The sequence below is a fragment of the Cervus canadensis genome, chromosome 27 (genome assembly GCF_019320065.1).
Source record: "Cervus canadensis isolate Bull #8, Minnesota chromosome 27, ASM1932006v1, whole genome shotgun sequence".
NCBI lineage: Eukaryota > Metazoa > Chordata > Mammalia > Artiodactyla > Cervidae > Cervus > Cervus canadensis.
In genome coordinates this window covers 152,070-168,423 of record NC_057412.1, presented here as the reverse complement: position 1 = coordinate 168,423, position 16,354 = coordinate 152,070, and the positions used below count along the sequence as shown (strand labels likewise).

General features: G+C 48.5%; 1 protein-coding gene across 1 annotated transcript in view; it reads right to left on the bottom strand.

The window, feature by feature from the left end:
* Window positions 1–16,132, bottom strand: part of RCAN1 (regulator of calcineurin 1) — a 115,373-nt gene extending 99,241 nt beyond the window's left edge. Inside the window, exon 1 of the mRNA XM_043448760.1 lies at window positions 15,700–16,132. Within this exon, the coding sequence (XP_043304695.1) occupies window positions 15,700–15,945 (246 nt within the window). The 5' untranslated portion in view covers window positions 15,946–16,132. The remainder of the gene's footprint in view (window positions 1–15,699) is intronic.
* Window positions 16,133–16,354: the final 222 nt, after the last annotated feature.

The following is a 16,354-nucleotide window of genomic DNA, read 5'->3' as shown; positions in this document are numbered from 1 at the left end:
AAGAGACTCAAGCTTCTGTAGATTTTGGTAACCACACGTCCTGGAATGGGTCCCCCATGGACACTCAGGGAGGTCTGTATAAGGATGCTCCTCACAATAGGAAAAAACAAAAACAAAACACCCAACCTAGAAACAAACTAAATGTCTATCAGTAGGAACTGCTGGGACTTCCTTAGGGCTCTAGCGGCTAAGACTCTGAACTCTCACTGCAGGGGGCATGGGTTTGATCCCTGGTCAGACTACATGGCGTGGCCAAAAGTCTAACAAAAAAGAAAAAAGAATAAACTACATTGCATTCTTATTAAGAAATGCAAGGCAGTTATCAAAAGAAATGCATTGAGTCTTGTGGAAGATGTCTAATATTTTAAGACAGCAAGTAGCAAAAGAGTGTATATAATATTTATAAATACATACACATGGTGTATATAGACTATGTATGAAAGAATACACATAAAAACTAGAGGTTATTTCTAACAAACAGAATGAGAGAAAAGAATGAGATATTTTCAGTTAATGCTTTTATTTTAGTGACCAAATGTAAATTTTATAATGAATTAGTCTTCAAAGCACAAAGAATTGATGCAAAGAACTGAATCATTGGAAAAGCCCCTGAGGCTGGGAAAGATTGAAGGCGGGAGGAGAAGGGGACAACAGAGGACGAGATGGTTGGATGGCATCAATGACTCGATGGACATGAGTCTGAGCAAACTCCAGGAGTTGGTGAAGGACAGGGAGGCCTGACACGCTGCAGTCCACGGGGGCAGGGGGCGGGGGCAAAGAGTGAGACACGCCTTAGCAACTGAACAACACCCGGGCACGGTGTAGATGTAAATACAACGGTGAGTAACTTCTTGCTAAAGTCAGCGTGTCGTGCCTGTACCCTGACTGGAAGGCTGGATGAAGGCTGAGTTATCCTGGACCAAAAGCACAAAGAAAGCACCCCAAGAACGATAAGCCCAGATCACACCACGCTAAAGCCCTTCGATCCAATCTTCAGTCCCCACGGGTGCTGCTCGCTCTCTGATGTAACCATCTGGAATGGCTGACCTGGGGACAGACTGTGGGTGCCATGTTGCTTCGGGGATAAGACTCAAGTTTTTAAAGACTGGTTCATTTAATTAAAAGCACAGCAGTCTACTGAGTATTAAGCAGACAGCATGCATTTCATTAAGGAAGGTCATCTTTCCTGGCACAATCTGATGGAAACCAGGGCAGCAGCGTTCAGAGATAAGAAGATCACAAGTTGACTTTGCCCTCTTCAGACGAGATTTGGCCAAGAACAACCTGCTCCCTTCTACCAAGGAGGCCAGAGGCTGGCTAGCACATGGGATTCAGCAGATGACAGTGAATTTCTGAAAAGATCTATGTGTCCTCAAAAAGGCATTCTAAGAACAAGGAAGGAGAAGGGAGGGGAGGGAAGCAGAGAGAGAGAGAGAAAGAAGAGGGGAGGGATGGAGTGAGGGGGGAAAACCTCAGCAGCAAAGATGACAATATATTTTTCAATTACAGGATTGTGTGTGTGTGTGTGTGTGGAGAAGCCTAGGATTTCTTTTCATCATCAATAATGATTTTGTTTCAGATAAAATTGATGGTTTTTTATGTACATTATCTTGCTGACCTATTTTTTTAAGTGTTTATAGTTTTCTTTGTTTTCAACATTGTGGCAACACTCATTCATGTTAAAACATGGTTTTCTAAGCATTACAAGTGATAACATGCCAGGGTAGTCTTCGGTTACAATACATTTCACAACAGTATCCTAAATGTTGAGGAAAATCTAAGCCTGTCAATTTCATACAGGCCTGGGGGTGTGTGTGCGCGCACTTGCACACGCGCACGTGCAACAATTTTAACGCTGCAGAGCCTCCGTGTGCTCAGTCCGCTCAGGCCTGTCTGACTCTCTGTGACTCCATGCACTGTAGCCCGCCAGGCTCCTCTATCCATGGAATTTTCCGGACAAGAATACTGGAGTGGGTCGCCATTTCCTACTCCAGGGGATCTTCCTGACCCAGGGATCGAACTCGAGTCTCCCGCATGGAAGGCAGATTCTTTACCACTGAGCCACCTGGAAGCTCAGCAGAGCCTACTGGGCTAAGATAATGTAGGCAGCTTCTGGAGGTGCCTAAAATTACTCCTGGGAAAATAAGGCTTGACGTTTAATGAACTTAAAAGAGCAATACTTTCCTTATAATGTTAATGTCTTATTTCCACTGCTGCACAAATATTTATTAAATGCCTATTATGTGGCAGACACTATCCTGGGCACAGGATTACAGCAGTAAGCAATCTCAGATACAACAGTCTGCATTTTAGTAATCACTGAAATAAAACTGCTAACAGAAGGTATTATTCTTAACCCTTTATTTATATGCTCTTTTCATCTCATACTTTTATTACCCCATTTTACAAAGGGACTGAAGCACAGGGAAGATAACTTCCTTGACCAAGGTCTCACAGAGCTGGGATCTGAATTCAGACCGACTTGACTCTGGAGTCCACCCTTGTAACTACTGCATCTTACTGCTTCTATAACGTCTGCACTGTGCTCAGTCGCTCAACTGTGTCTGGCTCTTTGTGCTTTTAACACACGCAACACCAAAGTAAGGTAGGTTGTTGTCATGCCCCACGCTTTTGTGACCCCACAGACTGCAGCCCAGCAGGCTCTTCAGTCCATGGGATTTCCTGGGCAAGAATATTGGAGTGGGTTATCATTTCTTTCTCCAGGGGATCTTCCCGACCCAGGGATTGAACCTGTGTCTCCTGCATTGGCAGGAGGATTCTTTACCACTGAGCTACCAGGGAAGCCCTTAAGGAAGGTAGGCATTTGTCTATAAAGAAGGTGGGCATTCTCGGGGTAACACGTGCATTCTCTTTTGGATACTTTCACTCTGGGCTAAGCCATAAAAATAAGGTGAACAACACGCAAGAAGAAAGCCTGCAAGTAGGTGATCCTGCCAGTGTGGTCCCTGGGCTATGTAGGAGAGAAAACAGAGGAGGAAAAGAAAGGAGAAAGAAATAAAAATGAAATGGCTATTCAATACATTGGCATCACTGACTCAATGGACATGAGTTTGAGCAAGCTCCGGGAGTTGGTGATGGACAGGGAGGCCTGGCGTGCTGCAGCCCATGGTGTTGCAAAGAGTCGGACACGACTGAGCGACTGAACTGATTCAATACAAAACCTCTGATCATAAAGTAAGTAACAAAGTCCTGATAAAGACTAAACAGATTATTTCAGGGTATGTTCTGTCTTCAAGAATTATCACAAACATGGCCTTGCTATATTTCATTCTCCCAGTATCCTAGTAGGGTAAAGGACTACCCAGCCCTTGTTTTACAATAGAAGATAAAGAATGTGCTCACAATCTTAGCCACAGGCTGGCTGTTACTGCCTCAGTCCAAGCCACAGATACAGCACAGTGGACTCTCTTCCATCCTCTGCACAGCTACACTCCAATAAACGCAGGAAGTCACCCCCCAAACACACCACCTCTCTACGCCCACCCAACTCATCCATGCCACCGTCTCAGGCATGTTCACAGAAGTGAGAACCAGGTCACTATCTTCATTGTGTTCCAAATAACGGAAATACTCTGAACGTGGAGGTTACAGACTACCTGACCATTCGATAATGGTGTTTCCCAAGATATATCAAGGAAATAACAAGTAACAGAACACACTGGGGTCTGAGCATGCCCTGAAAACTTATAAAGCACTGTGAAGAAACACACAAATTCAGAGTTGATGTGAAAAATGAGAACCGCTCTGGAAATGCTGTGTCAGGGTCAAACAGGTGGTTGAATTTGAAGGATATATCTACGATGGGGCTGTTCCAGAGAGAGAGATGTTGCCAGACGTCTGCAAGGGTCTCCTGGCCAGTTCACGAACTATAACCCAGTGAGTTTTGCTGGTAAGTGGTCTGTTTTTAGGAGTTTATAGTCAGTTGGACCATAAAGAAGGCTGAGCGCTGAAGAATTGATGCTTTCGAACTGTGATGCTGGAGACGATTCTTGAGAGTCCCTTGGACAGCAAGGAGATCAAACCAGTCAACCCAAAGGGAAATCAACCCTGAATACTCACTGGAAGGATTGATGCTGAAGCTGAAACTCCAATACTCTGGCCACCTGATGGGAAGAGCCAACTCACTGGAAAAGACCCTGATGCTGGGAAAGATTGAGAGCAGGAGAACTGGGTGATAGAGGATGAGATGGCATCAGAGACTCAATGGACCTGAGTCTGAGCAAACTCTTGGAGATAGTGAAAGACAGGGAAGCGAGGCATGCTGCAGTCCACAGGGTCACGAAGGGCGAACACGACTTAGCGACTAAACAACAGCAGTCAGCTGACTCTGGCCTGAGGGTTCTCCATCACCATCTGAGATCTGCAGCTTAGGATGGAAAGGTGGTTGTGTGAGCAGAGCTGAGATCTACCCAAACTGTCCCAAATCCTGACTTCAGCAATACTGTCACCATGTCGCCTGGGCAGCAGATAATTCCTCAGAGGACAGGGGTCACCACAGAGCTTTGCCTTTGAAAACTAATCTCTGGAGCAACCTAATGGCAGAAGCCAGCTCAGAAAATTGCCCTTATCTCTGCAGTGAAGTTCCTGCTTTGTCTGAGTGGGCTCTCTTTGTATTTCTTTAGGCTGGTAGTTTGAGTCACAATCTGAACAAGTAACCACAGATCAGAGCAGGGGGCGGAGGACGTCACAGGGTGTACTAGGGGCAGCTGGAGAGGGGGGTCACTCTTTCAGGTGAGTGCAGCATCCTTGTTCCCCATTGGAACCAAAGGGGGTCCCACTGCCCAGCAGCAGGGAGGGTCCCCTCCCCTGGCTGGCTTTCTGGGAGGTGTTTCTCCACTTGTGAGTTTCATTTACACACCGATGATTACAATAGCTTCTCTGCAGCACAAGGAGGGAGTTCTCCCTCTGAAAATGCACGTTCTGTCTTTGATGCCAGAAATATCCTAAGGCAACCACCAGTCTCTATGGCAGAACTTATGTGAGGTGACCTCCCCCTGGTGGCGGGCGCTGGTGTTCGAACAGCCTGGGGACTAGCTCTCAGGACACCGTCTCCTCTGCCCCTCCACCAGGACCGGCCACAGATACCTTGCTCTTCGGGGGCCCCCTAACGGTGGAGCAGGGACAGTTCTTCCTGTTCCAGCCGATGGTGGACTCTAGATGTCCACCTCATTATCCACATGCCCTGGGTGCCCCCTGGAGCAGGAGATGGCAACCCACTCCCATATTTGTGCCTGTAAAATCCCATGGAACAGAGGAGCCTGGCGGGCTACAGTTCAGGGGGTCACAGAAGACTCTGACATGACTCAGCTGACTAAACAGCAGCTCTGCATGCTCAGCGAGGGCTGGGGGACGGAGCAGGGGAGGACATCATCGCACAGGAAATTAGACAAGCGGTGTAACTGGCGGCTTGGGGGAAAATTCTAGTTCTGCCAGTATGTAGTGAGTTCACCCTGAGGAAACCTCAGCACCGCTCTGAGCCTTGATTCTTCCCTGCAGAAATGAAAAAGGCTTGAGCCCGAGGTCCTTTCTGCCGTGGTTCTGTAGCTGCGCCTAGAATCTGATGCCCAGTTGCCATGGGATTCTATGTGCTAATTAGCTTCGCAAAGGCAGCAGAAAGACTTTGTCATCTATAAAATGGGCAAATACAGTATCTATCACAGAAGGTTGTAAGAAGGATGAGTCGGCTTCCCTGGTGGCTCAGACAAGTAAAGAATCCGCCTGCAATGTTGGGTTGGGAAGATTCCCCTGGAGAAGGGCATGGCTACCCACTCCAGTATTCTTGCCTGGAGAATCCCATGAACAGAGAAGCCTGGAAGGCTACAGGGCATGGGGCTGCAAAGAGTCGGATACAACTGAGCAACTAAGCACAAGGATGAAATTTAATGATGTACATAAAATATTTGGCCAACGCTAAGTGCTAAAAGGGTGTTTATCACAGACTGTATAATTACTAAGTACATGTATAATGGATCACTCAAACTTCAGATGAAAGAGGGGACTACTAGTAACCTTCCTGGGACGAGATGGGCAAACTGGAGCACACAGTCACCCTGTCGATAATAAGTGACTATCAGGAGATCTGGAAAAGTCCCTAGTAATGGACAAACTTCAAAAAAAAAGAAAAGTCCCACTCAAGTGTTCTGGCTTTGTGAGGATAAACCTCTGGCAAACTCTCAAATGGCAACTGGACAGAATTGGCTGTGGGGTCAGGTAGAGTGTCTCTGACACAGGTTCCTCTTGGAGCAATGAAATTTCCAAGACCAATTACAGACACAAGCAGTTAAGTGACTGAAATTGACCTCTTCTCTTCCACAAACTGGCAGACAGGCTTCCCAGGGACCACTGCAGGGTAAGGCAGGAGTGTGGGGATGGGGAAGCCAGAATGTCACCCCCCAAGTATGCCTCTTCAACATAAAAGTTATTTGGATCTGAAGGTAGTTACGAAGCACATATGCAGGAAACCTCCATCTTTCCTCTCTTTCCTGTCTGAAGGTAGGATATAAATGACCCTCTTAATGGAGACGTTCCAGACTCTCATGGAGGAGTGTGCCACTGTGCCCATCAGCTTCCTCCCACGAACGGACTTCCCTGCAGCGAGCTGGAAGCCTGAAACGGCTTCCCTCCCTCCTACCGTTTCTCTTATCAATTTATTCTTTGTTGAAGAGGCTGTACAAGCCGAGTTCTAAGTCTCCACGTCGTCGTGCTGAGGGTTCTCCCCGCTGATGCATACTGCATGCGTTAGTAACTGTTTTCTCTTGTGATCCATCTTTCTCTTAAAGAGTCACAGCCGAAAACCTAGGACACGCAGAGGCAGGGTTCTGTCTCCCCTACAGGTGTGAGGCTGGAAAGCCTGACGGAAGAGAACTAGAGTCACGGTCACACCAAAGAATATTCTGTTCCTGAGCCAGTTCCTGCCAGGGAAATCCTATGGGGGAGCAAGGGGCAAAGAGGCCATCCGCGCTCCACCGACGGAAGAGCCGGAAGCGACTCGCTGAGCTGATCCAGCTCCGCCAGCTCACTTCATAGATGAAGCGGCGGAGGTCTGGGAGGACATCTTGCCCAAGGACGGGTGGTTTGTTAGGGATCTGTTAAGCCCTTGCATGTGTGTGTGTGTATGTGTGCTCACTTGTGTCCAGCTCTTTGTGAGCACATGGGCTGTAGCCTGCCACGCTCCTGTCTCCGTGGGATTCTCCAGGCAAGGATACCAGAGTGTGTTGCCGTTTCCTTCTCCAGGGGATCTTCCTGACCCAGGGATCGAACACACATCTCCGGCACTGGAAGGCAGGCTCTTTACTACTGAGCCATCTGGGAAGCCCATGAAGCCCGTAGGCTGTATTTACATAGCATATACAATTAAGAAAAAAAATCGTGTGTCCTCCCTGCCGGCCTGGGAGCACCAGGAGGAAGGATGCTGTCTGTCATTCAACAAGGGCTGTGACCTCTCACACTGACCTCACCAAGACTGTGGGGGGTAGAGTTACTGTCCTCCTTCTGCAACTGGGCAGCCTGGGCCTGGGGAGGCTGACTGACTCATCTGGGGTCCTACAGAGGGCCTTGCCACCCGCACAGTGCTCAGAACACAGCAGGCCCTGAGAAACATGTGTTAAAATGAATATGCCCTTTGACTAGACGAATTCTCTGCCACCCATCTGAAGTAACTCATGGAAAAGTCATGTGTAATAGGAAAAATACGGAAACAAACCAAATATCTACCAACAGGGGCTGGTTAAACAAAGTATAGTATGTGTGCAATGGAATACTACGCAGCAGGAAAAAACGAGACCTTTCTGTGAACCATCATGGAAACATCTCCAAGCTACACCGTTGTGTGGGGAAAACATCAAGATACAGAACAGTAAACAAATATGCAACTTTAGTGTGTCAAGGGGAAAGAGATGAAAGTCTAGTGAAATACCCATGTTATATTCAAACATGCATATAGAAACTCTGGAAGCAGAACATTTACCAAAAATCATAGTTACTTTTGAGAGGACTGACTATCAAGGCCTGGAGAGAGACTTTTCACTATATACCTTTTAATACTTTCTGGGTGTTGAACAATGTGAGTGTATCACTATATTCAAAAAAATTAAATTTAAAAATGTATCAAAATGTACAAACTCAATGACAATAATAAAAATGAAATTCAAACAATATATTACCTAAAAAAATACTTGTTGAATGAGTGAATGAATGAATGATTGAAGGAAGGAGTGAATGAGTTGAATGAATGAATAAATGAGTGAAGTGATGGAGCCAGGATTTCAATCCAGGTCTGTCTGGCTCCAGCACCCAGGTACTGCCTTCTGCTTGAACCCAAGAATGTCATCAGGGCTGCGACTGATGTAGCAAAAGCACTCAAATATACCTGTTAAACATAAATAAATGACTGAGAGAATAACAGAGTTGTAATTCATCTGAACCTCAGTTTCCTGTGGATAAAAGAACTTTATTCATAGAGCTATCCTAGGGCTGAAATAAGATATGAAAGATATGAAAAATTCACGTGCATTACTACATACTGTAAGATGATTCCAGAACAGGCTTTGGAGTTGGCTAAAACCAGTTTTGTGCAATGTAGGAGACTGGGGTCTGATCCCTGGGTCAGGAAGATCCCCGGGAAAAGGAAATGGTTATCCACTCCAGTATTCTTGCCTGGAGAATTCCATGGACAGGACTTTGGTGAGCTACAGTCCATGGAGTCGCAAAGAGTCAGAAATGATTGAGCAACTAACATGAAAGCAGGTTTGCATCATAGGGCCAGCACTTACTATGTGACCTGGGACAGGTTACTTGGCCTCTCCTGGCCTCAGTTTTCACATCTGTAGAATGGGAATGATAGTACCAATTTCACAGAGTTCTTGTAAAATGATGAAATGGTATATATTACACAGAAAGCACTTCACATAAATGAACAGAAACTATTTTATTATCAGTAGAGTAAAGCAGAAAATTTAACAAAAATGATAAAGGTGACAAAGTAAAACAAGCTATTGTTGAGCGAAAAACAAACTCCAAAATTAGCTTTCTGAATCCAAAAACATTTTTGTCTTTTAATTCTGAATTCAGGCCAACTTCAAACACCTCTTTCTCTGGTGTTAATTATGATTACACATGGGAAATACATATTGCACCTGCTGAAATTAGTAATGAAAGGAAAAGTACTGAGCCTTCCCAACATAAAAAAAAAAAAAGCTTTAATTTTCTGAACTTTCAGTTCAGAAATGTTCAGTTCAGTATATGGACTGACAGCTTTTGCTGTAAACCTATCAATCAGATATTTTACTTACGTTAATTAGTGGAGTCTAAAATCGCATTCTTTTATAGTGTTATAGGTTCGATCCCTGGATCAGGAAGATTCCCTTGAAGAAGGGAATGGCAGCCCACTCCAGTATGGCCATGGTGTAGCCCATCACTGCTCAGAGAGCAGAGCAGAGTCACTTATAGTTTCATTAAGTGCCAGCGTATCCACGTTCTGATTAGTATTTACAAAGGAAAAAATTCTCTGTCGCAACTGAATTGTATTTTGAATTACTAGTTCTCCTCAGCCCTTGAAATGGGTCCTGACAATTGTGCACAGAAAACATACACCGAGGAGGCAATTCCCCAGCCCACCCCCAACACACACACTGACATACACAAGCGCCATCAGCGTACAGGAGTGGGGCAGTCACAGAACAGGGGTGGCCTGTAGGCAAAAAGAATGGACCGTGTCATCTGCTGGCCTTTTTAGAAAGGAGTAGAGCCTGAAATATAAACACTGGAATCAAACAGCCTCTGCTTTAGCTGTTCTATCACAAAGCCTTTTTTTTTTTCCCCCGGTTCCTTTATGTAATTGTCTTGGGGCTTGAAATGTCTGTAGTTGCTGACAAGTCCTTAAAATGACTGCACCGAAGAAGATATGCTTTGAGCAATGAATGACGGGTGCTGATGGGTTGAGCTGAAAAGGGGATCGAATGCTTGCGAGGGAGGGGAACAGGGAGGAGCGATCAAAAGAACCTCGTGGATGTTAATATGTTCTGTTTGTTTATACATGAGCCAGAAATTCTGAAATTAGGGAAACAGTGGATAACTGTAAACTTTGCACATATATAATAGGCGGGCTTTTCTTAAACTTAGAACATTCTGAACTTTCCCAAATAAACTAAAGCATACCATATTGGCTTAAAATCTCTCCACACTTGAGGAGGTTTACGGTGAAATGTGAGGCCTGGGTCAAGTCTGAGCAAGCCGGTGACACTAGGCTGGAAGTGATGGTCCGGGCAGGCGGGGATGTCACGCTGCAACGGAACCCAGCTGTTAACTCTTCTACAGCACGCTGCCACAAACTGACTCGAGACAGACACAGACAGCTACACGGCCAAGCACATAACAGCCGTGCAAGTGGAAACCACGCACCTCAGCTGTGCCACTTGGGAGCTCCCCAACGTTTCAATCATCAGATCACTACTGAGTGATAACCTGTTTACTACCAAACTACAGGCTTTAGGAGGCCAAGTCTGGGATCTGACGTCTGATGGAGAGAATCCTGTGGACAGAGGAGCCTGGTGGGCTGCCCTCTATGGGGTTGCACAGAGTTGGACACGATGGAAGCAACTTAGCATGCATGCATGCCTTGGAGAAGGAAATGGTAACCCGCTCCAGTGTTCTTGCCTGGAGAATCCCAGAGACGGAGGAGCCTGGTGGGCTGCCGTCTACAGGGTCACACAGAGTCAGACTCGACTGAAGTGACTTAGCAGCAGCAGCAGGAGTGAGCAGCAGCACAAGAGGATGAGGACAGAGGCCATGCGAGGCAAGCCCACATTCGAGGAGGTGCTCTTGGCTCACGTGTTCTTGTCCCAAAGGCTGGGCTCTGGGGCTGATGGCCAGTCATCCTGCTTTATAGCCACAGGGTCAAATGGCGCTTAGGAGAAGGGAGGCCCCAGAGCATGGCCCTGACTCTCATTTTGGACTGGAGAAGACCAAGGCACAGATCTGGCTGAGAGTGGAACCGGTGATCAATGACTCAAGGATATTTTCATGATATAACAATGACTCTGGTCAGGCTAGACCCCTTTTGGCTAGACAGTGGGCCTCAACCTTGTCTCTCAATTAGAACCACCTTGGGGAGTCTCCCAGGCCACGACTCCCAGGCCAAGACTGGAGTTGGTGTGAAGGGGCCTGGGCACAGGCGTTTCGTGAACTGCTCAGGGGCCTTCCCTGATGAAAAGAATTTAAGGACACCGCTCCAACTCCTTTCATGACCATCAGGATATTTCATGTTTTCAGAGGAAAGTTATGGCAGTATCACAAACCTTACATGGACATTTGTTTTAAGAAAGGTGAGTTTATTCACTAGGAGAGTGAATTTTTCTATAATTAGCATTTTCCAAATTAGCCTGCAGGCAAAGCTCTGTCGGTCACATATACATTCATGGCTCAGACAACAGAAACATGGTATTCGTTTCCATTACTCTGTGGAACCACCTCTACTGCCTGGAAACTAACAATATTACGCGAGAACTCTGAATTTCTGTTTAGCATGGTGACAACTAACTGAACTCTTATTCCAGGGAACCAGCCAACCACTGCCAACAATCCAAAGCACAGGTAATTTCTGGTGCAAAGCACAGCTCTGCTTTCTCAGTAAAAACCAAAAAGGTTCACAAGAAGAATACAGCAGTGGAATATGCTAAGCAAACATTTGTACAACAGAAAAATAATCTTATTTTAATAAAAGTTTTCATTTATTCGTAATGGTGTGAATCTCTCTAATATATTACTTGAAATGACTAATATTACTTGAAATTAATGATGATATGGTTTCAGTCATTTTTTAGATAAACAATTAACAATACTGGATGATGATCCAGCTAACAAAAATACATTTTACATATCAGATCCAACTGTGATAGTTAAAAAATGGGCTTCTGATATTAACTCCCTAATGAACTGATGTTAGTTGCTCAGTCCTGTCTGACTCTTTGCGACCCCATGGACTGTCGCCTGCCAGTCTCCTCAGTCCAGGGAATTCTCCAGGCAAGAATACTGGAGTGGGTTGCCATTCCCTTCTTCAGGGGAACTTCCCAACCCAGGGATCAAACCCTGGGTCTCCTGCATTGCAGGCAGTTTCTTTCCCGTCTGTGCCACCAGGAAATGAACTGATAGTTCAGGTCAATTTCTTTATTTCCTTTAAGATGAAGGTCAGAGAATGACATGAATACACATGGGAAGAACACTGACACAGCCTTTTTCCTTCACATCACCTGCCACCCTCTGGATGCCTGTTTCCCCCAAATTCATAGACTGATGTCTTCCCTCTCAAAGATGATGGTATCAGCTATTGGGAGGTCATTAAGGATCATGAGGGTGGGGCCCTCATAATGGGATTAGAGGGATTAGATTACATAATGCCCTTGTAAGAGACCCCCACAGAGCTCACTCATCCCTTCCACCACATGAGGACACAGAGGAGCCTACAACCCACAAGAGGGCTCTCACCCAGCCACGCTGGCCTCCACAACTGTGTGAAATAATTTCCTGTTGTTTAGAAGCCACCAGTCTGTGATATTTTGTTACAGTAGCTTTAACAGGTTAAGACACTGTCACTCACCCAGGTGACCCTCCAACAGACCAAGTAAAGATACCTGCAGGGCCAGACCACCAGAACAAAGGGGACCTCTGTGGGCAACACAGTTAACAGTCTGCCTACTCAAGGGTCAGACACCACTGACCTCAAGTAGAATCACATTTTCACTACAGCACCCCAAGGTGACACTCCAGCTTTAGGAAAAATGGCCTTCAAAACAGTAAGGTTGTCCAACTGAAATCTCAGAAACTGCATCTTCCCACCTGGAGGGGTGGTGTTGGCTAAATGAGAGACTAGCTTTCTACTGGAAGGCTCTCCAGTGGTCTTAAGGACCCTGTAGATGGGCAACCAAGGCACAGAGCCCCCCTGCCCACATTCGGAGCTCCTGATCCCCAAATGGAGAAGAAAGCACAGTTTCCAACCCCACCAGCCTAGTGCAAACACCTGGCCAGCTCCCCTGACAACCTGAGCTGACATGCTCACAAGGGGCCTCCTTTCTGCCTCTCCTGCCCACCCAGCCTCCCTCCCCAAAGCCATTCTCCAGCTAGCTTTTAATTAGAACAGGACCCGAATCCCTCACAGGGCCTCCCAGGCTCCCAGGGAACCGTTCCCTGGCTGCATCCAACCTCGGCCACAACCATCACCCTCACTGGGCCCTGGAAAGGCCTTCGCTCATCCCTGAACTGGAACTTTTGCATCTGCTATGCCCTCTGCCTGGATGCCCGCCACAAACTATCTACATGAGGAGCTTCTTCCTGCCAGCCACATCCAAGCAGTGCAGAGTGGCCTTCCGGGGCCACTTGGTGTAAAGTGGGCTGCAGGCTGACTCTCTCTGTAGGTCCTCTTTACCAGCACTGATCCCAGGGCCGTGTTCTGCCCCCTCCACCTTCTCTGAGCCCTGACCCCACCTACCAGCTGCACTGCTTGGGGTCCCCAGCCTCCTGGCTGCCAGCTTGGTTCCACCAATGATGAGATCAGAAAGCTGGGGCAAGTTGGGGTACTTCTTAACCTGCAGCTCACTGCTTCAGCATCTCAGTTCCACCCCTCCATGTCTGCAGCTCCTGCCAGGAGGTTCCTCCCCAGCAACAGGACTTCCCTCTGTCCAACACTCTCTACTGATTCCCTCAGTCCTGCCCCAACCAACCAGTTCTTCGTTAAACCTCCTGAACCACTGCAGTGTCCCTGCTAGGCCCTGACTGCTGTAGCCCAGTCCTTGTCCTCTCCTCGGTCACTCCCTATCACATCATCCTGATTCCCACCTGTGCACCCCCTTTTTAACACTGTCTCTCCCTTCCTCAGCCTCTGCTAGAACATAAGCAGAAAGCTCATTGCGTTCACCACTCTGTCCACTGGGCCTAAAACAGCACCTGAAGCACAGGAAGCATTCGCTAAACAGTAAAAGAATAAATGAATGAATGGTGTCTCTGCTCAAAACGGTACCTTGTGAGTAAGCCTCTCCCCAATCGTTTCATGGTAAAACAGCCGTCCCCCTCCCATCCCTATCTCCTAAGGCCAATTTTTTTCCTATAGTACCATCACCTCCTGACCTATTTGATATGTATTTGTTTCTTGTCTTGTTTTCCCCAACAAAAATGCCAGTCCTGAAGGCAGGAAGGCTCTTTTCTTCACTGCTGTGCCCTCGGAGCCTAGAATAGTGCCTGGCTCAAAGCAGAATCTCCACGCATTTGTTAAAGTGAAGAGCTTGCAAGGTGGGCAACATTTCAGACGCAGCAATTTCAGGATGGTCTCTGACACAGAGAAGACTGCAAAACTATGAGACTGCTAGGCACACAAGCAGCACCTTGTATGATCTGATCTTGCTCCTTTGGCATGACAGCCTAGGACCCTTAAGAAAGAGACTCCGTATGCTGAGAGACCTCAGCCTCAAGAAGAGAAAAGGTTTTAGAGTGAAAGGAGTTAGACCCTGTATTTGCGCCAACTGGAGCTTTAGAAAGCAGTCACAGACCCTTATCTAAGCACACAGCACTGGACATCCTTTCTGAGAGTAGATGGGCCTGTACCTGATGGTACTTAAGGGCACCATTCTCAGTTCCAATGGTGTTCCTCTTGGCAGCCGCCTTCAACTCCAGTTCACTGACAACTGCAGACTCAGAGCCAAGCATCCGAAAGCAACACTTTCTTTGATAGTTGCTCCCCTAATGAGGCATCTCTCTCAAAGGCAGGCTTTATCCTGCAATGCCCGATGAGGTCCACATTTTATTCTGCACACTGATTGCAGATCAGAAATAAATCCCTCCTCCCCACCACCATCTGTTACTCATACCTGCCCCCTCACCCTCCAACGTGTATAAAAGGTGGGGATCTGGAGGGGAAAATAAAAACAGAAAACAAAATCCAATTCCCCCTTTACTGAGTATCCCCTGCCCCCCGCCCCTTTAGGGAGCGGGATTCCCGACTAACTATCCTTAAGGCCTAGGAAATGGTCCCCTTCCCCCAACTCCATTCAACCAAAACTGGCCAAGCGCTGGATAAAGAGCAACCGCGGCTCCTCACCCAAATATTGGCTTTCCTTCCCAGACGTGCAGATTGAGAATGCGGAGACGCCGTCCTATTTATGTACAGTGAGTCAACGTCGCGCGGCCAAATGTCTCTGTTTTCTCCTCCCTATGAATGAAGCGACCCCTCCTCAAAGGAGTTAAGTAAAGTGCCCGGCACGACCCAAGCCCCAAGGTGAGGGTACGCGCATCCCCGGCCATCTGGGCAGCTTATTCATCCTCCGATCGTCTCCTGCTATGGCGCCCCTCTAACCCACCCGAGTTCACACCCGGGGGCGGGGGGCAGGGGCATCGCTGGGAGGTGGTTAACAGCCAGCCCAGGTGAAAGGTAAGCCCCTTTGAAGATCCCCACCATGGGCGGGCAGCGCGCGGCCCGGCAGGTGCTCGGGAACCCGGGATCTCGGGGAGGGCGCTCCCACCCCAGCCGGGACAGAGGGGGACCGAGGCAGGGTGGCCGGGGACATCGCTGCTTTGCCCCGCCGGCGGCCGGGCTTGAAGAGGCTGCCCCGGGCCGGCCCCGGACCTCGGCGCCGCCTCGTCCCGGCAACAAGTGTCCGCCCTCCGCCCGACGGGCCGCCGCGCCAGGGCCCTCACCCGGCACAGGCCGTCCACGAACACGCGCGGGTCCAGGTGGCAGGCGATGGTGGCGCTGGGCAGGTCCTGCAGGTCCACCTCCTCCATCATCTCGCAGTCGATGAAGCTCCAGTCGCCGCCGCCCTCATCGGGCCCGGCCGCCCCCGAGAACTGCGCGAAGGGCCGCAGCGTGCCCCCGGGCTGCGCTAGCGCCTCGGCCGCCTCGGCCGCCGCCCCGAGCCGGGGCCCTGCAGAGCCGTCCTCCATCCCCGCGCGGCCGCCCGCGGGATCCTCGCGCGTCTCTCCGGTCTGCCGACTTGGCTGTTAACCGCCTCGGGGCTCGCGTCGCAGCCGGGGGCGGTCACCGAGGCTCCGGGAGAGCGCCGGGCCCCGCCCGCCGCCTTGCCTTTCGAGGGCCCCGGCCGGCCACCGAGGGCAGAGCTCCGGCGGAGACAGCCGCGGGCCCTTTAAGGCCGGCCCACGTGGGTTGTTGTCCCCGTGGCCGTCCAGCAGAGGAAGCCAATAGAAGACCGCGATTTTCCTCACGTGATCCGTAGGCTGCCGCCCTCAGTCTGAAGTCTCAGAGTGGCCATGTTGGTCAGGGGCAAAAAGCTCCATCTCTAGTTCCGCTTTTCTGACAGCGGACGCTAGCCCAAGGCGCCGGGCAGTGTCTTGG